At 41.8% G+C, this 25,381-nt stretch overlaps 2 protein-coding genes across 2 annotated transcripts in view; both read left to right on the forward strand.

Moving 5' to 3' along the window:
- The window catches only part of LOC115816477 (uncharacterized), a 35,382-nt gene extending 28,165 nt beyond the window's left edge, over positions 1 to 7,217 (forward strand). Inside the window, exons 10-16 of the mRNA XM_030779431.1 lie at positions 447 to 983; positions 3,699 to 4,336; positions 4,589 to 4,684; positions 5,614 to 5,847; positions 6,144 to 6,291; positions 6,508 to 6,534; positions 6,664 to 7,217. Of these exons, the coding sequence (XP_030635291.1) occupies positions 447 to 983; positions 3,699 to 4,336; positions 4,589 to 4,684; positions 5,614 to 5,847; positions 6,144 to 6,291; positions 6,508 to 6,534; positions 6,664 to 7,217 (2,234 nt within the window). The remainder of the gene's footprint in view (positions 1 to 446; positions 984 to 3,698; positions 4,337 to 4,588; positions 4,685 to 5,613; positions 5,848 to 6,143; positions 6,292 to 6,507; positions 6,535 to 6,663) is intronic.
- A 4,543-nt stretch (positions 7,218 to 11,760) lies between these two features.
- Positions 11,761 to 24,813, forward strand: LOC115816478 (E3 ubiquitin-protein ligase TRIM39-like). Its single transcript, XM_030779432.1, has 9 exons — positions 11,761 to 11,931; positions 16,041 to 16,265; positions 16,912 to 17,347; positions 20,955 to 21,550; positions 21,987 to 22,082; positions 22,554 to 22,787; positions 23,864 to 24,005; positions 24,107 to 24,133; positions 24,266 to 24,813. The coding sequence occupies exons 1-9, from the start codon at positions 11,761 to 11,763 to the stop codon at positions 24,811 to 24,813; spliced, it is 2,475 nt and encodes an 824-aa protein (XP_030635292.1).
- The last annotated feature ends 568 nt before the right edge of the window (positions 24,814 to 25,381 follow it).

Consider the following 25,381-nt stretch of genomic DNA (forward strand, 5'->3'; position numbering starts at 1 on the left):
GGTCTGACCAATTAACTCACATTGTACCATTTTTAAGGAAACTGTACATGTGGTCCATTAGAAACAATACAGATTGCATGCTTTTAACTCTCTCTCATTCTCTTTCTCTCTCCCTCTCTCTCTCACACACACACACACAGACACACACTGTCCCCAGGTGATAGTACAAACTAATGATCACATTCCTTCCCTTCCCCCCTTCTCTCTCTCTCTCTCTCTCTCCCCCTCTCTCTCTCTCTCTCGCTCTCCCTCTCTCTCTGTCTCTTTGAGTTCCCCCAGGTAAACTTACACATAAAAGTACAAACTAATGGCCATGTCTCACCCATGCCCTCTCTCTCTCTCTCTCTCTCTCTCTCTCTCTCTCTCTCTCTCTCTCTCTGTTATCTCTCATGCTTTCTGTATGACTCACTGTCTTGGTTTTTTTTTGTATTTTTTTTTAAACTCAGGTGAGGTTTTTATGGACCCCGGCACAGCTCAGCGTAACCTGTCTCTGTCCGAAGACGGCCGGCAGGTCTGGTACGAGGAACGCCCGAGATCATCCCAGACGGAGGGGCCGCGTCGCTTCAGCCCCGCCCTCTTCGTGCTGGGCCGAGAAAGCCTCTCTTCCGGCCGGCATTACTGGGAGGTGGAGGTGGGACGGAAAACCGCGTGGACGCTGGGCGTGGCCCGAGCCTCAGCCCGTCGCAAGGGCGAGATTCGGCTCTCGCCCGAGGGCGGGTTCTGGTGCCTGTGGCTGAAATCGGGCGAGGTCAAAGCCCTGGCGTCCACGCGTTTGCCCCTCCAGCTGCCGACGCACCCGCAGAAAGTGGGCGTCTTCCTGGATTACGAGGGCGGACAGGTGTCGTTCTACGACGCGAAGGCCCGCGCCCACCTCTACACCTTCAACGACACCTTCTCGGAGAGCGTCTACCCGATCTTCAGCCCGTGTATCAACCAGGATGGAAAAAACAGCTCTCCTCTTGTCATCACCACGGTCAAACACACCTGAAAGAAGGAGCCAAGTTCACTCTGCTGAAAAAGGAGAACACCGTCTTCTGGCATCCCTACAATTGGTTGTTCCGTGGTTTGAATCTTCCTGAAGACCAGACGAGTATAAACAAGATGAGTTTCACCATTTTACCTTCATATATTCAGTCCCTGAAGGAGAGAGCGCTCATGAAAAAAAGTATAAGAGAGACAGTACTGTTTTGGAGTTTTGGGATGTGACTCATTCCAGATGCACTCCAGAGTCTTGGGTCAAACAAATTTTGTTTGTTCTTCCCTGAGCCTCTGAGATACGTTCGGCTGAGTTCAGCCAAGTTCACCAGAAAAAAAAAAAACGTTTGATTTTGGGTGGTCATATGTTTTAAATATTAAAAGGATATATTCATGCTGGAGAACAACATCATCTTCAGTAACCTGTGAAATCTCTGGTTGGAGATTTTGTGATATCCTTGTATAATTAACACACAACCCCAGAAAGTCTTCTATTGGTGAAAAAAGGGTACAAGGTGAAGACACTGATGACGTTACTGAACAATCTTCACTTAATATTATCAATAGATTACTATTTCCCACGGGCGAGAATTAGATGAGATGTATTACTTGGTGTGACCAAATGCATGTCAACAAATTTTCTGATTATAAAAACAACCTCAGCAAACTGTAGGTGCCTTCTAAATGTCAGGTCTGTTCATCTCGCAGAGTCTAAATGGAGAAATGATGCCCTAACAGAGCTACACCTATTCTGACACATATTTTATCATTGCTCCTGCAGCGGTTTTTCTGCCTGCAGTGACACCTTGTGTACAAAGAGGGAATTACAGAGAGATGATGTCATAGGTCAGGGCTGAGAGGAATTCCCTTGTCAATGAGAACGACATTGACTGGGCTTATGTTTACTTCCCCAACCCACTTTGTTCGGACTGTCGATAACAGGCAATGAATATTTTATATTATGCTGTATTCAAAGTTTATTTAAAGAGGCAGGGTCTTTGAAACTTTAAAATCATATTCTGCTCACTGTGAGATGTTAAAGCTGAGTATGTTATGTGTTGCTAAATTATACAAGGTAACCCATGAAACTATGGTTAAGAGTGTTTTGTTCTGTCCGTCTAACACATGTAGTACAGTCCCACTTTGCATGGACTATCCAAACCAACGTATGCTGTTGTTTAATGTACTTAAACTACAAGCAATTAATGTAAATGTTTACTGATTTGTAAGAACTTCCAGAGCTTTATAATAAAAGATAAAGATACAAATATGGTTTAGTCTTCTTTTTTCCTCCACGAAACTTTAGAGACACAAATAGATAGACAGACAGATAGACAGATAGACAGACAAATAGATACATAGATACATAGATGGACCGTGCAGATAATATAAATTAAAAGACAAAAAGAGAGAACTGAGGCATGTGAGGGGTTAACTGTGTTCATGTGGGGCTGGAGGGGACCCCAGGCTGACAGTGTAAATCTGAACCCGGCTAGAGGAGAGAGGGGAGGGGGGAAAAGGGGCATGTTCTGAGGTGGAGGGGGACAGCTGTGTCATGTGTCATTCTTGGCCAGGGACTTTTCTGTGTACAGTGTCAAAACCACTTCAGCAGCAGGGCTGGTGAGTCTCTAGAAAACTTTCGTCAAACGCTCTCATAACGTCTTTACAATGTTCTGCTGGTTTGGTCGCTAATAACCCTGGAAAAAAAAAAAGAGCATGACTGCGCAAAGACTGATTGCAGAAAGAATGATTGTTTCTGTGATGTCTGTAACTTCTTACCGCTTCAGTGTTCTTTTGTCTGTAGAAGTCTTGTGTGTGCTTGTTATTATTTGCTATTTCTGAAGTTCTCTCTGCGATGACTGAAATCAAAGACCAAATTACCGCTCACAGTAGAATAGGGTGTACCCTGTATTTCAAACTACTGAAGTACTGAATCATCTTTATGGTTCTGGAGATCCAGAGGACTTCTATGTTGGAAGGAAAGCAAAGCAGGACAGTGGCTGACTAGACTGATATATTTGGAAAGATGTTAATCTGGACCTCTATGAATAACCAGCCTTCTCCATATCCCTAAACTCTCTCTCTCTCTCTCTCTCTCTCTCTCTCACACACACACACACATACACACACTCACACACAGACACGTGCACACAAATACACAGACACACACACACATACACACACACACACACACACAAGCACACCTGCTCACAAACACACACAAACACACACACACACACACACACACACACATACGCACACACTTTCCCTAGCTCAGAGTCTAAAGTTGTCACTCACTGCTGCATGCATATGCCCACAGCAGTTTTACTAATCAAATTCGAAAGTATATTTAGAGTGGAGAGAGCCTTTGAGAATTAACAACCGACAAGCCAGCCTGTTTTAAAAGTGCTGAATTGGCAGATGTCTCTGCACAAGCAAGAACTTGTTTGTCATTTACGGCAAGCAATTTCTGGTCTCATTAGCTGCGACTGTTTGTGCACTTACTCACAGTGAAATTTAAGCCACTGTTTACCCAGAACATCAAGATACTAAAGTGTGAGGTTTTTTTGGGGTGGCTCTGCACTGTAGGTTTATGGATGTTAAACCAAGAAGTGCAGCCGGCACCTCCAGTCTAAACAACGTGTGCTCTATAAATAACACAACACAAAATGTGTGTGCGACCTAAAACCTAAAATCTCTCATCTGAGTTTGCCTGTGCTTAGGTATGGCTTCCCCAGCAAACCTATTGGCAGAGGAGCAGGTTCACTGTTCCATCTGCTTGGACGTCTTCACCAACCCCGTGTCCATCCCCTGTGGCCATAACTTCTGCATGGCGTGCATTGGGGGCTACTGGAAGACCAGCGCCCTCTTCCAGTGTCCCATGTGCAAGAAGACCTTCTTCAAGCAGCCTGACATCAGCATCAACACAGTGCTGAGAGAGATCGCAGAGCAGTTCAAGGAGCTGAGGATGAACAACGCAGACAGGCAGCCGCCGTCGCCGACGCAGGCGCCCGAGGAACTGCCCGTGGAGGTCCCAGAGCTGATTCCGCCGGACGGTCCGTGGAAAGAGGACGTCTTATGCGACGTCTGCACCGGATCGAGGAATCGAGCCGTGAAAGCTTGTCTGGTGTGTCTGACCTCGTACTGCGAGGATCACCTCCAGACCCACAGCGCCAGGTTCACCAAACACAAGCTGATCGAACCCGTGCAGAACCTGGAGGACCGCATGTGCAAGAAACATGAGAGGCTTCTAGAGCTTTTCTGTAAGAAGGACCAAGTGATGGTGTGTGTGCTGTGTACGGAAATGGACCACAGAGCTCACTACACGATCCCTGTTGAACGGGAATGGAGAGAGAAGAAGGTAAAGTGAAGCAGTCTAGGACCAAAATAAATAAATAAATAAACATTAGCATTAGCATTAGCATACACATTTTGTTTAGCAATAATGAACTGACAGTTCCGACATTAGTCGGGATAAGATCAAACATGCGCTAAAGTACGTTGTCTCATGCTAACAGCATAACGAGAGGCAGGACTGCTAGTTTCAGATGATATGACGTTCAAGAATGTCTTTTGAATTTAATAGCTGTGAACACATGACTTCGGTCAACAGGCTCAGCTGCGGAAAACAGAAGCAGATGTTCACCAGATGATCGAGGATCGACTGAAGAAAGTGGAGGATATCAAACATTCGGTGGAACTCAATAAAGTAAGTAACATTTATGATTACCAGTGTAATCATAAATTTGAAGTCTTCTGTATGGAGAGTTGCTAAGTCTCAGAGACTACAAACTTCAGATGTGATGAATCTTTTCTCCTTACTTTACGTGCACGGGAGAAGCACACCTCAGAGCTGAAGCACAGTTTTCACTGAGGTTAAGAAATGCAAAGCTTTTTATATGTTAAATCAGGCGTCTAAGGACATGTGTGGGGGCCCCAAGATGACCTTTCAGAGAGCACAGGATAATTGATGTTTGCTCCCCGAGTGGTACAGACACCCAGTTCACCACTCCCCGAGTGGTACAGACACAAAGTTCACCTGAGTGGTACAGACTAAAGACTTTTACTCAGGCCTGGTCTTCTACATGATACATGCTCTCTGTTCTCCTGCACAGAAATATTCCTGCAGCATATAGTAATTGCTCTAACATACAGATATGTTCTTACAGCATGTAGTAAATAAGCAAGCACAAATCCCTATCATATTAATGACGGTTGTCATGAGGCACTTTTTTTTTTTTTTTTACCTTTTAAGACTTACGGCTATAAAGAAAAGTGATGGTCTTCCCACTCCAGTCACATAACACTGATAGTGAGCCTGCATCAGGCGTGTAAGAGTCATGATTTTATCATGCTATCTGAACCAGGATGGACTATGTTTTTGGCATCAACTTCACACAGTCAACTGCAGTATGCTGCCAAGACTCCCCAAGAGGAAGCACAAGTGGTCAAATAAAGCTGTCGACACTGATGTTTTCTGTCTGTTTCCCCGTCTCTCCCTCCTTAAATGAATCACAAAAGTGGACTTCTATCACGATATAAGATATGAGATAACAGAGTCCAACATCCCGAATCATAATCACAAAACCATAATGACCTCCGCTCCCTTACCTTCACTCCTTCTGTTCTTCTCCCTAGACCAGTGCTCAGAGGGAGATCGAGGACAGCATGCAGGTTTTCTCGGACCTGGTCCGGGCGGTCCAGAAGGCACAGGCCGAGCTGGTCTTGGCCATCGAGGAGAAACAGAGAGAGACCGAACGCTGGGCAGAAGGGCTGATCGATGATCTGGAGCAGGAGATCAGCTTTCTGAAGACAAGAAACACGGAGCTGGAGCAACTATCGCGGACCGAGGATCACATACATTTCCTACAGGTGACTTTAGATTTTGGATGTTTTCATTTTTTTCTTATTTTTTTTTTTTTTTTAGTGTATTGACATGGAATGCTAAAAATTTACCAGATAACCAGAGATTTCTGTGACATGTATGCGTTTTTGTTCGTCGTGGAAACCTGAGCAAACTCCACGGTAAAACTGATGCGCGTGCGTCTCGCAGATTTCAGTGACGATAGCTGAGTCATGCCCATCTTTCTTGTTGATCCTGGGTATAAATGACCTCTTTTAAAATAACCTGGCTAAACTGTATTTCTCTGGTTCATTTACCTGGACAGAACTTCCCATCTCTTTGTACACCTCCGCATACTAAGGACTGGTCTGAGGTCAGTGTACACACAGAGCAGTGTGTGGGTACCATCAGAAGAGCAGTGGCTAAACTGGAGGACACCCTCACAGAGGAAATAGACAAACTGGTAGAAAGTGGTATGTGATCCACAGCTCACTGTGTCTATGCGTCTACTTACGTAGATTTCAGGAAACCGCTGTGCCACGTTAGATTTGGGATTCTCCATGATCTTGCACTAGAAAACTGTTAATGAAATGTCTTTTTAACTGGTTTATTATGTTGAGTACTGATTAGCATGATTTAAGTTCAAATGAATGTTGATGAATTGTGATTGGTACTTCCTTATTTTACAGAGTTGAAGAGGGTGCAGAAGTATACAGGTACAGTCTGTGCATGTGTGCAATGTAATATTTGATATCTACATCAATTTTTGTCTGTGTTTGTTCATATGGGTGATATCACAGCAGCATCTTAAATTGACCAAACACCATTCGTCTTACACTCGCCAGAGGACATAACCCTGGATCCAGACACTGCCAACCCGTGGCTACAACTGTCAGACGACAGACGACAGGTGAGACACTTGGGGGCGTGGCAAGATCTACCGGACACGCCCGAACGTTTCGACACCGTGGTTATCGCACTCGGCAGAGAGGGCTTCACGACCGGTCGCCACTACTGGGAGGTCCAGGTGGGTGAGAAAGACGACTGGTACCTGGGCGTGGCCCGAGCCTCCGTTAACCGAAAGGGGCGGATCTCCGTGAGCACGACCCACGGCTACTGGGCGCTGGCCATGAAAAAGGGGCAGGAGTACCGCGTGTCTTCGTCTCCGCCCCTCCTGCTGGCCCTCGGGGAGAAGCTGAAAACAGTGGGCGTGTACGTGGATTACGAGGAAGGACAGGTGTCGTTTTACGACGTGCAGACGAAGAGTCACATCCACACCTTCATGGACACGTTCAGTGAGAGACTTTATCCGTTCTTCTACCTCTACTGCTGCGATAAGGCCTCAGACACGATGGTCATCTGCCCTGTCTCCGAGAAAATACGCAACAAACAGTGCTGACGGATACCTCAGCTCTGTCTAAGCGTCTGTTTGTATTCGAACATTTCGCCAAATACAGACACCCTGTCTCCCTGTCCTCCTCCTCATGACTCGTCGCACCATCGACTGTGGTTCTCTCTGTCCTTGGACTTGCCTCAGTCAGCTTACCTGTCCCTCTGGATAAACTGGTTTATTATACAACATCATTAGTCGTTATGATTATTCACTTATTGTGGTGTCATCAGGGGTGTTTGAGCAAGGATGGAGTTAAAATGCACCAGGTCGTGGGTCCCAAAGGAGCAGAAATTACTGCTCTAACATTCAGCAGTTTAGGAAAACAGGTACTCTAATTTGAATAACAAACGGTGTGTCTAATTACCATTTCACTTACTTCTTGGTGCTTGTAAAGCCTGCCTATTTAATTTCTGGGGATCATGGCTGATGAGTTGTGAGTCGGCAGATCATTCACAACAGTTGTGATCCTGTGTTTGAACAAAGCATCACAAAGGAATGAGGACACCTACATAAACGTGTATTAGAATGTGAAGTGACACATTCTCTTGACAGGCACCTTTGAAAGACAGTCATATATCCAAACATAAGGCTCTAGTTCTTTGTTGATTTTGAGTGTTTGCAACTTGAGTTGCAGTTTTATACAGCAATGTAATACAGATATCCTATCTTTTTTCAGATACAAATGTGCAATATAGAATGATATTTGTCTAATACCTATTGCATAAAAACTGACATGAGTCGACAAGGTTCTGTTCTATTAAAAACTGTCCTACTGCACCTATGCTTTAGCCATATGTAATTGCCAACAGTGTGTTAGTGGTGTTTCAGAGGCATAAATTACGCAGATTATTAAGGGGGAAAAAACATTTTTCTATGTAGAGTTAATTCAGCACAGAAGCAAGGCTAATTGACTATATGATTATATTGTGTGTCACATTACTGATTTATTATTGACTTTAAGCGATTTGAAAATAAATATTCTTTGCTGTATACACTATGGTGACCCATTTTAATTTACAGAATGACATTTTGACAGTTTTGATTAGACTGAACACAGACTGTAAAATAATGCAGTTATTTGTTTGCTGAATAAACACCTGAGTCAGGGGCCAAAGATGTGCATCACTGTTGTAAAGTACTGATTAGGTTTGATGCAAACTCTCCGCTCTCTATTGATACATACAGAAAGTTCAGGAAATAGGTGAAGGTATAGAATAGGGTGTAATACTCAGAATATTCACAGAACTGTGAGACAAAGCATAAACATTTCTGCTCCGGCCTAAAAAATACACAAAAGAACACAGACACGAAATAATGTAATCTGCCTGTAACACACACACACACACACACATACAAACACACGCACACGCACACACACGCACACACACACACGCACACACACACACACACACACACACACACACATACACTCAGTCACACAAAACACACACACTCAGTTACACAAATCACACATACACACAGATAGAAATGTATTCAAATAAAGACATGTCCTGTACAGGAGCAAGTTCATCCTGCAGGAAGAAGCTGAACTGAAGTAAATTTAAGAGAGTGAGAGAGAAGGATAACATCAGAAGCAGTGTCACCCAAGAGCGAGAGAAGCCAAGAGCACGACATATTGACTCTAAGGTAGCTCTGCAATTTTATTTACTCATACAGATCTTTACATATAAATCAAACATATAAAATGAGTGCATGTCAGTCCTAGACATGTTTTATTTAATGTTATATTTATTTTATTTACAGTTTCGAACGCAGCTTACAAATGCAAATAGCGCAGGCGGTGTACAATTTCTTTTTTCTTTTTTTTTTTTCAATAACATGCAGAAACTACGGATTCAATCAGTCGCTGATCACTACAAGAGTAAGCCGGTTTCAACCGAATACAGGGGAAGTTGTCCACATCGTTGATAGTGTTTTACACATTCATAAAACACTCCCACTGACACACTGTTACTGTTTTACACGGCGATGTTTCACGCTGATCAGGAATAGAGGAGACACTGTATTCATGACAAGAGTTCTTAGGATTGTTTGGCATCTTTGTTGACAAATTCTTTATCAGTCAATTAACTCATTATAACTCATTATTATGAGTGTTATGATTAATTATTATAATACACTCATTCTTATTCACTGTGATATGCTGCATTGTGTTTTCTAAGATTTTTGTTTCCTCGATAGATCCCATTTCACTTTGACTGTCACGTGATATTTAATGAAAGGTGTGTTGTTAGGCTCTGTCAACTTTCCTTGTTCCTTCCTTGTCAACTTTCCATCTGTTTGCCCAAATGGTCTCTTGTGTTTGTGTTACATTGTGATAAAGAGGCTGGATGCAGATGCAGGTAAGTTGTTGCTTTATTTCCACTTGGCAATAATGGGGCCAACAGGGGAAACCAAGGCTGCGTCCAAAACCGCATACTAACGTACTGCACACTAAACTTGCATTGAAGTACGTAGTGCGCAGTACGTACTAAAAGATTTTAGACAAGAAAGTATGCTAGAATTTGGACGCACTAATGAGGTAATCAAAATGTGTTCCATTTTGTGCGTGAGCTTTATAATCGCGGTTTAATGACGACTACCTGTAAACGGACACAGCAGTACATTTAAACACCGCACCAGAAACACCCCTTTTTTCCATATAGCCTTATGGGATTGAAAGGTGTCCAGTGCTCACATACTTCGTTTTTCCAACGGAAGTAGTATGTCATCCGGGTTCTATTCACATACTACTCTATGCATACTATGTATTGGGACGTACTACTAATGGTGGCGTACTGTTTTGACGTACTATTTAGTACGTTAGTATGCGGGTTTGGACGCAGCCCAAAGAGTATAAATACAAGTCTAAACGGGGCAGAATTAACTCAATAATTAAACTAACAAGACCAAACCAAGCAATTAGGAACAAACCAAAACTGACCAAAAGAGGGGGAAACAAAAGGAACGGGGCATAACAATACCTCAACTGACCACTAGAGGGGGGAAAAACAAGATAAACTTAAGAAACTAAGAGGGACAGAGAGAGACAGGGCGTGACAGTTTGCTGATAACATTTACTTTCCTCAGCCTCACAATTAGGGATGACATGCAACTCTGAATGAGAGAAAAGTCCTCAAAAGACTCCGACCAATTTCTCCAGCTGGAACGAGGAACTTTCTCGCTTCCACTTTATGTTGTATTGGAAGTTACATCAAAAACACGGTACAGACATTTCCTTTTCCAGTAAATGATTTCAAAAGCTAAGACGTTATGATGTTTTCCTTTCAGGTTTGTGAACGGTGTCCATTGTGAAGAGTGTTTAACAGACTCATTGTCTGTTATCCATCTACTGTAGTGATTCCAGTCACGAAGTCGCTCTGTTTCACTGTACTGCTCCCGCTGCTCCCTCTCCTCTCTGTGGCCCGGCTGACAACCTTCAATCAATGTCTGCAGTTCTTTGGTAATCGTGCACCTCCGCTGGGACTGAGAGGCCAAGCTAACAACCGCTACAGAGAGATATGCCAGTGTCTCCCGGACCAGAACAATCAGCCAGTGCATTTATATGCTACACTTTATGACACAGTGAATAAGATCCCAGTCTACTCAGCTTATGTGTTTACAGGGCATGCAGATGTTAACAGAGCAATGAACTGGTGGATTGAGCCTCAGGTAAGATTATAAAGTCTCATATTTTAAAATTATGATATGAACAACAGAGCTAAACTACAGAAAGGTTTAGAAAATAAAAAGAGTTGAGGTCATTCATCCTTATGACTTGTCTCTTGGCTGTCCAGTAAAGATTCTACTGGGTCTCCATTAAAGATTCTACTCGTTGTCCAGTAAAGATTCTATTGGCTGTCCAGTACAGATTCTATTGGCTGTCCAGTAAAGATTCTATTGGTTGTCCAGTAAAGATCCTATTGGCTGTCCAGTAAAGATTCTATTGGCTGTCCAGTAAAGATCCCATTGGTTGTCCAATAAAGATTCTATTGGCTGTCCAATAAAGATCCTATTGGTTGTCCAGTAAAGATTCTATTGGTTATGCAGTGAAGATCCCATTGGTTGTCCAGTAAAGATTCTATTGGCTGTCCAGTAAAGATCCCATTGGTTGTCCAATAAAGATTCTATTGGCTGTCCAGTAAAGATCCTATTGGTTGTCCAGTAAAGATTCTATTGGTTATGCAGTGAAGATCCCACTGGTTGTCCAATAAAGATTCTATTGGCTGTCCAATAAAGATCCTATTGGTTGTCCAGTAAAGATTCTATTGGTTATGCAGTGAAGATCCTACTGGCTGTCCAGTAAAGATTCCATTGGTTTACCAGTAAAGATTCTATTAGTTGTCCAGTAAAGATCCTATTGGTTGTGCAGTAACGATTCAGATTTCTGTTTCCTCAGCTTGATGGAGGTCAACAGCTATGCATGGGAAATGAAAACACCATCCAAGGAAACAGGGGCCATCATCAAGCCTTAAATACTGACTATGAACGGTCCAGCTATGACAGGGGCCATCTGTACCCAGTCTACCACACCAGAACATGTGATGCAATGCTGGCCACCTTCACCCTGACCAATGCTGCCCCACAAGACCCCACTTTCAACAGAGGCTCCTGGAAGGTGCATGAGAAGCACGTGTCAGATTTAATGGGGGGAGTCTGCCGAAACGGAGCTTTCGTTGTGACTGGTGTGATACCAGGCAATCATCCGATTGGCAACAATGTCAGAGTCGCTGGTTTTTATTGGAGAGCCTTCTGTTGCAGGGCAACCACTGGTAGAATAGTCTCTGCAGGGTATATTGGTCCAGACAACAATGGTAATGTCCAAGAGATCAGGGTCAATGATTTGAATAATGAGCTTTCTAGGCGTTATAACTCGCAGTTCCAGATCTTCCCAGGAGGATGCTAATTTTAAGCATTTGTCATAATGAAATCGCTAGTGCTAATGTATAAGAACACTGCTAACAGCCTATTACGAATGAATGACTCTGTGTACTCGTCTTTAGGACATGCTAATCCTAATATTTCACTGTGCTAAAACTTTCTGACTTTATAGAGTAAGAAATACATGGTCTTTTTAAACACGTCTGTCACCGTCTCTAGGTATGTACATTTCCCCACCTGGGGATTAATAAAGTCTTATCTTATCTTATCTTAAAACCTATGTATAACCTTTTGGGCATTTTATGGTTTCTGTGGGAGTATGCACATGCTAAAGTTAACTATAACTGATATCTAACTTTAAATAAGATTATTGATTATTAAATCAAGTGTAGATGTGATATGTTCTCAATGGGAGGAGGTTTGTTTTGGCCGATGACCTTACTATTATTTTGACCTTACAATTATTTTGCTATTATTTTGCGTTCAGAAAAAAAGGACATTTGATAATCTTTAGTGGTCCTTAGTAATTAAAGTTGCAGTTGTGTAAACCCCCCCCCCCTTCCTTATCACTCTCTATCACTCTCACTCTGCCTCTCTATCCCCATCCCCTTTGATCCTAGTTCTCTCTGATATAGCCCAGGCCTCCTTGCATTCAGGACTAATGCACACCAAAACAGAAACCCCACACTGTAACACCGAACAGATGCTAGGCTCGACGTTTTAGCGCAGCAACCCCCAGACCATTTGGTCAAATGCTGATAACGTTTAAGTCCGAGGGAGACAAGAACACCTCGGGAGGTTAGTTTCCCTGTGAGAATGGAATTCAGACCATGTTACAGGCCCCATCTGCATTGCCCCACTCGGGTACAAACTATGTAGAACAAAAGAAAAATTAAACTAACGTCGGTACCATATGACGTTATCAAATAAGTATGCGTATCGAGCCATAACCATTCCTATGGTCAAAAAAGCGCGGTAAGAATTAAAAATAACCAGGCGCCAAGTCACGAGCATATTGTAACTGTGCTGTTTTTAATGATAAAGAAACCATATTTGGTCATGCTCGGAAGCATGAAATGCGGCAGATACGAGTAAGCGGATGTAATTTTACCATTCTTTAGTGGGAAAAAGTTATGGGAAATTATCTAAAAGCAGCTCAAATGAATACTTTCCAAATTCCACGGAGTGTCTCCTCCCTTCAGGCAGAGACACCCCCAAAAGGATAGCAGCAACCCCCCCCCCCATCAGCTGCAAATCAGATAAAATGCCAAACTCCCTGCTATCCTAAGATTCAGCTCTCGGTTCCGATACGTTACGATTGGTCCAGGCTCACCACTACGGCAGATCCGCGACGCTAAAAGTCTTTCCCGGCATCGACACGAAGTCACGCTCACGGTTTTATACTGCCAACCTCGGTAACTCCGGTCTCTCATACCTGAAGTGGCTGGGTCTGCTCTTCTTCTCCCTCATCCCATTCCTCTCCTTACCTCACTACTCTTTTGTGTGTAAGTAACTCCATCAGAACACCACTCAGACAGTTCTTGTGCCTCCTCATGAGTAAAGCCTCATACTCGTGTCGTTGTTTAGTCATACATTAGGTAGCGAGGATATTGTTATTGTCTACCGTTAGTTGTTTGTCTTCTTGAGAGTAGTTTAGATGCTGTTGTGTGTGAGTGTGTGTGTGTGTGTGTGTATAGCGGATGTGCCTAAATTCTACCCGTTTTCCAATTTATTCAACATTAGATTAATTCTGTATCGTTTGAATTTGATCGTTGTAATAAACGTGTACGTTCGTATTCCTACTCTTTGAGTACGTGATAAGTTATTTCCAAGTAACTGAATGTGGTGATCCAGGAAGAGTATTATTGTACCTGCTACTTTAATGCTGTTATTTATTAATTGTACGGCTAATGAAGAGTTATTCAGAATAATTTCTAGGTTCAGTGTTCAGAGCGCTGAGCTATAAATAGAGTTTTTCAGGATGACTAATTTCATTGGGTTCAGGTTCTGAAATAAGGTTATGGTTAGAGCTAAGTGATATTAGTATTTAGTCTAATATTCACAGAGGACCATTAACTAGATTTTCCTCATACCATGGCCACGACAATGTGATCGTAAAATAATGCAGTTATTTGTTTGGTGAAAAACACCAGAGTCAGGGGCCAAATATGTGCATCACTGTTGTAAAGTATTGATTAGGTTTGACACAAACTCTCCACTCTCTATTGAGACATACAGAAAGTTCAGGAAGTAGATGAAGGTATAGTATAGGGTGTAATATTCACAGAACTGTGAGGCAAAGCATAAACATTTCTGCTCCTGCCTATGAGAATTACACAAAAGAACACAGACACGAAATAATGTAATCTGTCTGTAACACACACACACACACACACATACAAAGACACACAGCATGCACACGCACACACAGACACACGCATGCATGCACATGCACACGCACACACACACACACACACACACACACACACACACACACACACACACACACACACAACACTCATACACTCAGTCACACAAAACACACACACTCAGTCACACAAATCACACATACACACAGATAGAAATTTATTCAAATAAAGACATGTCCTGTACTCACACAAACATTTAAAGTGAGTGCATGTCAGTCCTAGACGTGTTTTATTTAGTTTTATAAATTTCTATAGGGATATAGTAACTCTACCTAGAGGGTTTTTTTTTTTTTTTTAGCAGCAAAGGCCGAGGTACTCATTCTGTTTTTGCCATCTCTAGTGCTTTTCCTTGGGCAACTGTGGTCTAGCGGTTAGAGAACCAGACTCTTGAACAAAGGGTTGCTGGTTCAATTCCCAGGACTGATATCCATGGCTGTGTCAGCTTTCAACCCCAAACTCACCCTGGGTGCAAGAAATGCTGCCCACTGTTCCTCTGTGTGTTCACTACCAGTGTTCTGGTTAAATGCAGAGGACAAATTCATTCTTCACCGTGTGTGTGTGATTGCAGAGATTTATGTTTATTTTATTTACAGTTTCGAATGCAGCCTACAAACGCAAATATCACAGGCGGTGTACAGTTTTTGCTTTTAGTAACATGCATGGACTACAGATTCAGTCAGTCACTATTCACTACAAAAGAGTGAACCTGTTTCAAATGAATACAGGAGAAGTTGTCCACATAAAACACTCCCACTTACACATTGTTACTGTTTTACACAATAACATTTTACACTGTTCAGTAATAGAGGTGACACTGTAAGACTGTATTCATGACAACAGTTCTTAGGACAGTTCTCAGTTCTTGTTTGTCGTTGTTTGTTGAGAAATTCCTATCGGTAATTCATTATTACTAATTATTATGACAGTTAGTGTTAATTATTATAATAAATTCATTCTTATTCACTGTGATATACTGCATTGTGTTTTCTAAGATTTTTATTTCCTTGATAGATCCCATTTCACTTTGACTGTCATGCGGTATTTAGTGAAAGGTGTGTAGATAGGATCTCTGTCAGCTTTCCTTGTCAGCTTTCCATCTCTTTGTTCCCAACATGCTCTGTTTGCTGATAACATTTACTCTCCTCAGCTTCAAAATTAGGGATGACATGCAGCTCTGAATGAGAGAAAAGCACTCAAAAGACTATGACCAATTTTTTTTTCTCCAGCTGGAACGAGGAACTTTCTCACTTCCACTTTATGTTGTATTGGAAGTTACATCAAAAACACGGTACAGACATTTCCTTTTCCAGTAAATGATTTCAACAGCTAAGACGTTATGATGTTTTCCTTTCAGGTTTGTGAACGGCGTCCATTGTGAAGAGTGTTTAACAGACTCATTGTCTGTTATCCATCTACTGTAGTGACTCCAGTCATGAAGTCGCTCTGTTTCACTGTACTGCTCCCGCTGCTCCCTCTCCTCTCTGTGGCCCGGCTGACAACCTTCAATCAATGTCTGCAGTTCTTTGGTAATCGTGCACCTCCGCTGGGACTGAGAGGCCAAAATAACAACCGCTACAGGGAGATATGCCAGTGTCTCCCGAACCAGAACAATCAGCTGCTTATTACAGCATATCGTTACGCTACACTTTATGACACAGAGAATAAGATCCCAGTCTACTCAGCTTATGAGTTTACAGGGCATGAGCATGTTGACAGAGAAGATTCCTGGTGGATTGAGCCTCAGGTAAGATTATATTGTCTTAGATTTTAAACTTATGATATGAAGGGTATAACTTTAAAGGTAATAAATAAATAAGAAAAATAGAAATGTAGAGTGGAGGTCATTCATCCTTATGGCTTCTTTATTAGTTGTCCAGTAAAGATTCCACTGGGTGTCCATTAAAGATTCCATAGGGTGTCCAGTAAAGATTCCATTGGGTGTCCAGTACAGATTTTATTGGCTGTCCAGTAAAGATCCTATTGGGTGTCCATTAAAGATTCCATAGGGTGTCCAGTACAGATTCCATTGGTTGTCCAGTAAAGATTCCACTGGGTGTCCATTAAAGATTCCATTGGGTGTCCAGTACAGATTTTATTGGCTGTCCAGTAAAGATCCTATTGGGTGTCCATTAAAGATTCCTTTAGGTGTCCAGTAAAGATTCCACTAGGTGTCCATTGAAGCTTCCATTGGGTGTCCATTAAAGATTCCATTGGTTGTCCAGTAAAGATTCCATTGGGAGTCCAGTAAAGATTCCACTAGGTTTCCAGTAAAGATTCCATTAGTTGTCCAGTAAAGATTCCACTGGCTGTCCATTAAAGACTCTGTTTGTTGTCCAGGAAGGATTGTATTGTTTGCCTAATAAAAATGTAGATTTCTTTTTACTCCTCAGCTTGATGGAGGTAAACAGCAATGCATGGGACGTTCAATTACCATCAACCCAGCAAACAGGGGCCGGCATCAAGCCTTAAGTTCTGACTATGAAAGCTCTGGCTATGAGAGGGGCCACCTGTTCCCAGTCTACCACACCAGAACGTATGATGCAATGCTGGCCACCTTCACCCTGACCAATGCTGCCCCACAAGACTCCACTTTCAACAGAGGCTCCTGGAGGAAGCATGAGGAGTGTGTGTCGTGTTTCATGGAGGAAGCGTGTCAAAACAGAAAAGCTTTCGTTGTAACTGGTGTGGTACCAGGGGTCCGGAAGATTGGCAACGGTGTCAGAGTAGCCAAAATGTACTGGCGGGCCTTCTGCTGCAGGACAGTTGTAGGACCAAATAACATGGGTCCAGTGTACTCAGCAGGTTATATTGGTCCAGACCAGAATGGTAAGGTCCAGAAGCTCAGTGTCAAGGATTTGAATGATAAGCTTTCTAGTTATTATAAGACAAAGTTCCAGATCTTCCCAAGAGGATGCTAATTTTAAGCATTTGTCGTCATGGCATTGCTATTGCAAACCTAATGCAACAGTGCTAAAACTGTATAGCAAATGAATTACTCTGTGTAGTCTTGTTGAAGATATGCTTATCCTAACAATTCACTGTACTACAGTGCTTGAACTTTATGGAATATAAAAAATGTGGTCTTTTTAACATTCACATCACGTTCCTCACCTTAGGGATCCTGTATGATCTTGGCAAGCCATACAATGTGTCTGTTAGTATATTCAGTGGGAATTTCTATGTTTTATTTCAAAGCAAAACCAATTTGCATCTTCTCCATTTATGACGTGTAAAGTTTGAATAATTTTTTCCTTTTTTTTTTCTCTTTTTCAAAATGTTTAATTCAATTTATATATGGTTGTGGGCCTTCTCTGGGAAAAAAACTGCTGAAGGTGAAATAAACAAGCAAATACTGTCAGGAATGGTTTGTGAGACTGGATGCATCTGTAAATCAGGTTACTTTAGTACAGACAGTAGACCACAGTACAGATAAGTTCAGGGAAAATGCCAGGAGAGACAAGTTTACACAAGCTAGGATTGACAGAGAGGATAGCTTGGGACTAGGACGCTCAAATGGATGAAAACAGGTAGATAACAATCTTTCGGAACAGCAAAACTTGGTCTATTCTACTTTTGGATGTTGTTCTCACAGCTGTGAGAAAATATCCCATAAATGATTGCAGCACACAGTTCACACAATGAATATACATACGTATATATATATATATATATATATACACACACACACACACATATATATATATATATAAAATATGTTTGTTTGGTGAATAAGGACTGGACTCATTTACAGCGCTGAGATGATTAGACCTTTAACATTAACTGAAAACTCTACTGTTATGCACAGAAAGTTTACGGTACAGATCAGAGTACAGTGTAGCTTGTAATATTTGATGATCTTCATGGAATTGCTGCATTCAGAATATTTACAAAAAAAAAAAAAGAAAACTTGAACATTACCGTTCCTGCATATGGAAATTACACAAAAGAACAGGGACACACACACACACACACACACACACTGTGATGGATCTACTCTGTGTCACCTTTGGACAGTTGGTACACATGAACTGTATACATAGAGACTGGTTGACACACACAAGCATCCACATTCACACCATAATAAACAGGCAAAGAGGCAGCAGAAGTCAAGTCAGTGGTTAGTGGCTGATCATCTAGTGGATTTATTTACGTGCCAACACATAAACGCGGGGACATAAATCCTGCAACGGTTTTTCCAGATATTGCCTAACTCAAGCACACAATTCGTATGCTTACTCGCAACTATGTCTGAAACAAAATGGGAGACTTTTATAGTTTTGAAACAGGATATGACTTAAGTGGGCTTGCTGTGGAGTTGGCAGGACTTTTACTTTAAAATGCCTAGGCCTGTGACAAGTGTTTGTTTTTCGTCCCTGCGGCAATTCTCACACCCAGAAAATTTCAAACAGGTAAGCAACAGATCTTACATTTAACAATCGCACAAATTACATTTCATATTTATGTATGGACAGCACAACATAACGTAGCAGTTTAACAGTAATAGTGGAATCTGACAAACTGAATCGCTAGCCAACTTAATCGATAAGAGTTATGGAATATTTTGACTGCTAACATTTGTCTCTCTTTCCGATTCTTTTCAGATCAGTAAGCGAAGACATCAGCGGTGGCCACATGACCGGCTTTTGGACGGACAGTACGGGTTTTCAGCTTTCTGTCTGGACGGATGCCTATTTGTCCTCCTTTTGATGCTATTGAATACAAATCGTGCGCTTCAGTTCACTCACGGAGTGCCAGAGCGCACTTCGTTACACTGCTTCACTCTTATTTGCTACTGTAAAAGAAGTCTGCGTTTTTTTGGCGAATGGTGCATGTGCGCACACTCTGAAAGTGTGTATTTACGATCCTGCGATCGTAAATTATTTTCAAAGTCAATATTATTATTTTGCAGGTTATTTGCTGATGTACCTGTTCAGTCTGACTGATGCACTTCTTGTAAGTCGCTTTGGCTAAAAGCGTCTGCGAAATACCAAATTGTGAATTGTAAATCAACGACCTTGTATTTCATTTGTTTAATGTGTTTACGTTCGGCAGATATCAAATATTTAGTGTAGCAACAGTGTTGCTAACGTTGGTACCGGCTGATCATTGAACTTATTTCGTCCAGTTTACCTAAAGTTAGTTAAGCCAGTCAAATTGCAGGAACGAGGGCTGAATTTCAAAATCTTGGAAGTAGCTAAGAAAGGGGTCAAATATCACAAGTAGGTGTCTTTGGTGAGTAGAACATTTATTTTATCCTGTCAGTTTATAGAGCAGGTTTTGGTTCAGTTTGATCGTAACTGTCATATTGGTTATTGTTTTCATTTTGTGTCTTTTGAATTGGATGTCCGTCGGTTTTTCCTTTGGTCCTCCTTTTTGGACTTGGGTGTCCTCGTTTTCGGGGTCATGACAGTGGCCGTCCTAAAGACATCGAAATTTCGAAATCACACACACAACTAAATCACAGTGGTAATGATCAATAAAAGTTTGTCTTGAAATCTGATAAGAGTTTGTACTCTTTCCATGTTATGGTGTGAACGTGTAAAGTTGTGCGTGTTAACCCGTACTTATGTATAAACAGTTCGTGTGTACAAACCGTCCATACATGACGGTGAGTAGATCTGTCACACACACAGTCAAACCCACAATATCTCATTAGGCTCTGTCTGATGCAAATGAGGCAGCCTAATAGTGCTGACCTGACTACACAAACCAGTCTAGCCACATTTACCACTGGATATTACACAGAAGAACACAGACACACGCACACACAGAATCAGGAAAACAAATGCAAATCAAGGCATGCCCCTCACAGGAACCAGTTCACTCTGTACTGAGAAATGAAACTTAGAAGAGAGCAGGACTGTAAGGGATTGGGAAAACAGAGAGGGACAGGGAATTACAGAACCTTAGAGGGAAGGTGAATGACAGGGAATTACAGAACGTTAGAGGGAAGGTGAATGACAGAACGATACAGGGAGATTAAAGACAAGAACACATTCTATTCATTATAAGGTAATTTCATAGCATCACTTATTTATTCTTCTCTTTGCATTGAAACCTTATATGTGTCTTAAGAGACTATTTTATTTTGATATGTGTGCTTAGCAGAGTGTGTGTGTGTGTGTGTATATATATATGTAAATATATGTGTGAGTATTTGTCAGAGACTGTTTTTATAGTAGAAATTATCAATAGACTACGCTGAAACAATTATTTACAAACGATGCTCATTGCAACCGATTATACGGGTGCTTTTGATCAGTGTGCTATTCCTGATAGGTGGCATTTGCTCTTTAAATATGATGTCTTCTCTCTGGGTGTGGTTAGGTTCAGCTGACTTTCCTTTTCGTCTTTGTTTCCTCTTCTCCACTGTTGTTGTCGTGCTGTAGTTGTTCACACGACACGAAACTCCCTTTGCTTTTCTCTGCTCCAGCAATGGCTTCTTTCCTGTCACCGTCCTCGCCCTCACCCAGTAACGATGCACCAGTTCGGATTGCAGAGCACCTGAACTGCTCCATCTGTCTGGACCTGCTGGAGAACCCTGTCACCACCACCTGTGGTCACACCTTCTGCTCCACCTGCCTGGACCGTCACAGACACTACAATGATCTGGTGTGTCCGCTCTGTAAGCAAGTTCTGCGAGTCAGGCCAGATGTGAACGTGATTCTCAGAGCTCTAGTTGATGAGCTACATGAAGCCAGGCGTCCAAACCCTGATGAGTTCACGGGAGCTCCAGGAGAAGTGGCATGTGACGTCTGCAGTGGAAATCGGAGGCTGAAGGCTGTGAAGTCCTGTCTGGTGTGTGTGGCGTCGTACTGCAACTTGCATGTGGAACAGCACCGATCCACACCACGACTGAAAGGCCATCACCTGGTGGCCCCAGTGGAGGAACTGGACCAGAGGGCGTGTCTGACCCACGGTCGACCCCTGGAGCTGTACAGCTGTGAGGAGGGAAAATGTATCTGTGCTCTGTGTGTGCAGGAGGGCAGGCAGGTTGTTCCCATAGAAACAGAGAGGAACAGGAGACAGGTAATGGACATATCAGAGATTTGTAAGTCATGGCAGAGTTTCACAGTGGATCAGAGAACTCCTGTGTTTGCTGGTTTTATTTCTGCTGTGAAGTATAACTGTACCTGCTGTAATTTTTGGAAGGAAATGTAGTTTCAGTCATTGTGCTCCTTTGGCACGAAGCTCATAATGCATATGGTGTTTACTTCATCTTTGCGCTGTGTACTCATGACAGGCTAATGTTTAAACTGCTTATATTAGTGATGATAAATATGACTGTACTCTGGAGTATTTCTGCTTGGGGCAACCACTGAGTCACTACATGTCAGAGTGTGATCTTGAAAACAAAGTGTGCTTCTGTGTGTGTCTGTGCACGTTTGCGTGTGTATGTGTGTGTGTGGATGTTTTTTTGCTGCTTGTGGGTGTGTGGGTATGTTGTTTGTGTGTATCATTCCAGGAGGAGTTGAGAGGCATTAAAGAGAACATGGAAAAAATGATTCAGGAGAGAGAAGACAAAGTCAAAGAAATTGAGTGGGCAGTGGATCAGTGTAAGGTCTGTCAAAGCTTAAAAATACGACAGAAAAATCCAGAAAAGATTCAGATTGTCATGAGTTTTCATACTTTTACATTTGTTTCGATTTTATCTTGGTGCACAACAATAGTAATTCTGCCATCTGTCCATATCTGTCCCCAGTGAACAGTGATTTTTTAATTAGTAAATGCCCTTTGTGATTTTAAAATCACATCAATAATTCTTCAAAGGGAAGTTCAGCATTGCTAACAGTAATTTTATTTTCACTAACATATTTTTATCTCCAGTATAATTTAGCCAGTACTAACCAGTTAAAAAAAAAAAAAATTAAAAAAAGGGTAACCCAAAGGTAGCTATTACAGTAAACCCCCTGTCAAAAAGGATGAACTTTGCCTTGATGTCAAAGCATTACCACACCACAGTGGTGAAAAAGCCCCCAGAAAGGAACATAAAAAAAGAAAGTATTAAGGTCCTTTTCCATTGAACCTGTAGACTCAGATACACAGACAGGAGGGGGAGATTAAGGAGGTATTTGAGGCTTTGATGGCAGCAGTGAAGGAGGCCGAGAGGGAGGCGCTAGAACCTTTTGAAGAGAGGAGGAGATGCCTAAAAGAAGAGGTTGAGGGGCTGACCACCGAACTGAAGAGGGAGATCGGTGAATGCAGCGAGGTCATCGCTGAAATAGATCGAATCACTTATGTTGAAGACCATGTTCACTTCCTGCGGGTGAGGAAGCAATCAAAATTAAATTAAACTGATTAAAATGAAATGAAACCCCTAATGTTTGGGATGAAAGGAATGTTTACTAATATTTGGGATTAATGGACTGTCCAGTTATATTTGGGATTGAATGAGTGTTGACATGCTAAAAAGTTTATTTTGTTTTTATTATTTCCATGTATAACATAAAAAACAGACTCAGATGACGGAAAGGACTTATAAAATGTGAACACTGGCACCAGGCAGGCCAGGACCAGACTCTTAAATATGGATACACTTCCAGGTTTTTTGTGTACAATACTGGCTTTAAAAAGCATGTAAGGAAAAAATGTCAGAGTGCTCAACTCCTCAGGTTTTTGTCCTGGACATGAACCCACAATATTACACCTCACTAAAAACAAGAGCAAGTAGCTCCAGTGGGCACATGATCTCCAACACTTAGTATAAGAATAGAAAAACATCGCCTGTTTTGACAAATCCTGGATTATGTCAGATGGTACAGGTAACAGAGTCAGGATTTTGCATACGCAGTAAAAGTCCATGAAGCCCTGCTGCCAGGCGTCCACTGTTCAGGTTGTTAATGGTGGTGTGAAGTTGGTGAGACGTTGTGAGGATTGTTTTCATTGATTTCACTCGATATTAGGCCTTGTGTTACCATCCAAACAATGATGGAACACCACGAGTTGTCTGAACATTGTAACTGACGATCTTTCCTTAAAAGCCTACCGTTTAACCATCATCCCATGGACACTTATAACAGGATAACGTATTATATCTCAAAGTACATTTCATCTCTAAATGGTTCCTCGAATATGATAGTCATTTCACTTTACTCAAGTGGTCTGCACAGTCCCTAGAACTTAACCCATCAGAGAATCTTGAGGACTAGGCTTCTTTCAGCGTAATTGTTCCATGGTTTAGTCTGAAGCAGTGACAGGATGCCAAAGAGGCAGTGCTGAGTGTATATTTTTCAGTTTGGAGCTTGATAAGAACTGAAGTTTTACTGAATAGGTCCTATTGAGCTGATGTTCTAGAACTTTCTGAAATCTTTTCTTTTTCATCTCGTCTATGCTTTCCCGTAGAGTTACCCATCGATGCCCGAGAGCAGTAGAGAGTGGACAGATGTGGCCGTTAAGGCTGAGTTAACTTTTGGGTCCATGCAGAAAAGCTTGGTGGCTATGAGAGCTCAAATTGATGCAGAACTTGAGAAACTCTCCCGTCTTGGTGAGTGAGAAAATGAAAATAATCTGAATTCAGTATTACTGAACAATTTATTATGACAGAAGAGATCAAATGATTAAACTTCTTTTTTTTTTAATTGCCAGAAATTGGGAGGATCAGGAAGTTTGCAGGTGTGTCCTTGTTTCAGTTCAGACCTAACAATCACATTTTTTTTCTTTTTAGATACAGAGTACTTCATTTCTTTAATTCCTTAACTAATCTAATCTTTGTTCAAATTTGAACCCTTTTTTTTCCTCCTGTAGCTGATGTTACTTTCGACCCAGATACAGCAAATGCTCAGCTAGTTCTGTCGGATGATGGAAAGGAAGTGAGAGATGGAGGGGTAAAACAAGACATCCCAGACAACGATGAAAGATACGACTTGTTCGGCTGTGTCCTGGGTCAGAACCAGCTGACCTCTGGCAGGGCTTACTGGGAGGTTGATGTCTGGGAAAAGACAGGATGGGATTTGGGTGTGGCAGCTGAGGATGCCAACAGGAAGGGCAAGATCTCCCTAAAGCCCAGTCAGGGTTACTGGGCCATTGTGCATTGTAATGAGAATCTTTACTGTGCACTGGAGGATCCTCCTGTCCGTCTTCCTGTCCCAGAGAAAGTCCAGAAAGTGGGGGTGTTTGTGGACTATGAGGAGGGTCTGGTGTCCTTCTATAATGTGGAGGCCAGATCGCATATTTACACCTTCACTGACTGCAACTTCAAGGAAACTCTCCGCCCATATTTCAGCCCCCATTTTCGCCAAAGTGGGAGAAACTCAAGTCCATTGGTCATCTGTCATGTCAGTCAAAATGACTGACATTCAAGTTGAGAGCTATTATGTAAGGCCAAATAGACAGTCTGAGGCTCTCTGGTCTTGATTTCCTGATCCTCATGAGTTGAGTAACTAAGACTCATTGAGTTTCATTTTACAGTTTCATTCCCAATATTATTTCTTTCTAAAAAAAAAAAAAAAAAAAGACATTTCAGTAGTTGGTATCGAGGCTGCTTTAAAAAAAACTTTTACAGATTTATGCTCTGTTACAGAATTTCATTCATTTCACAATTTAGTGTATGGTTGGAAGGTCCCACGAATTTTGATATCATATCCATAAAATGCTCCAATGAATATTTTCTTACAATCTATAAATCATTAGTTGACATATAATTTAGTACCTTTTGCATTCTGTGATTCTGAAAGCAAAGAACGTTGGTCTTGATATGTCAGATAATTTACTGTGCGGTCATAATTTTCTTGGTACACACCTAAGCATGATGAAAATGTTCTTGAAATATGCTTATATTTTCTTTTTGCATAATTGATTTTTTTCAATGTTTTAAGAAAAAAAAAAAACACTTATTGATAATATTAAAAAGAAATTCTGTTT

This window comes from Chanos chanos, chromosome 7, assembly GCF_902362185.1.
Source record: "Chanos chanos chromosome 7, fChaCha1.1, whole genome shotgun sequence".
In the NCBI taxonomy this organism is placed as follows: domain Eukaryota; kingdom Metazoa; phylum Chordata; class Actinopteri; order Gonorynchiformes; family Chanidae; genus Chanos; species Chanos chanos.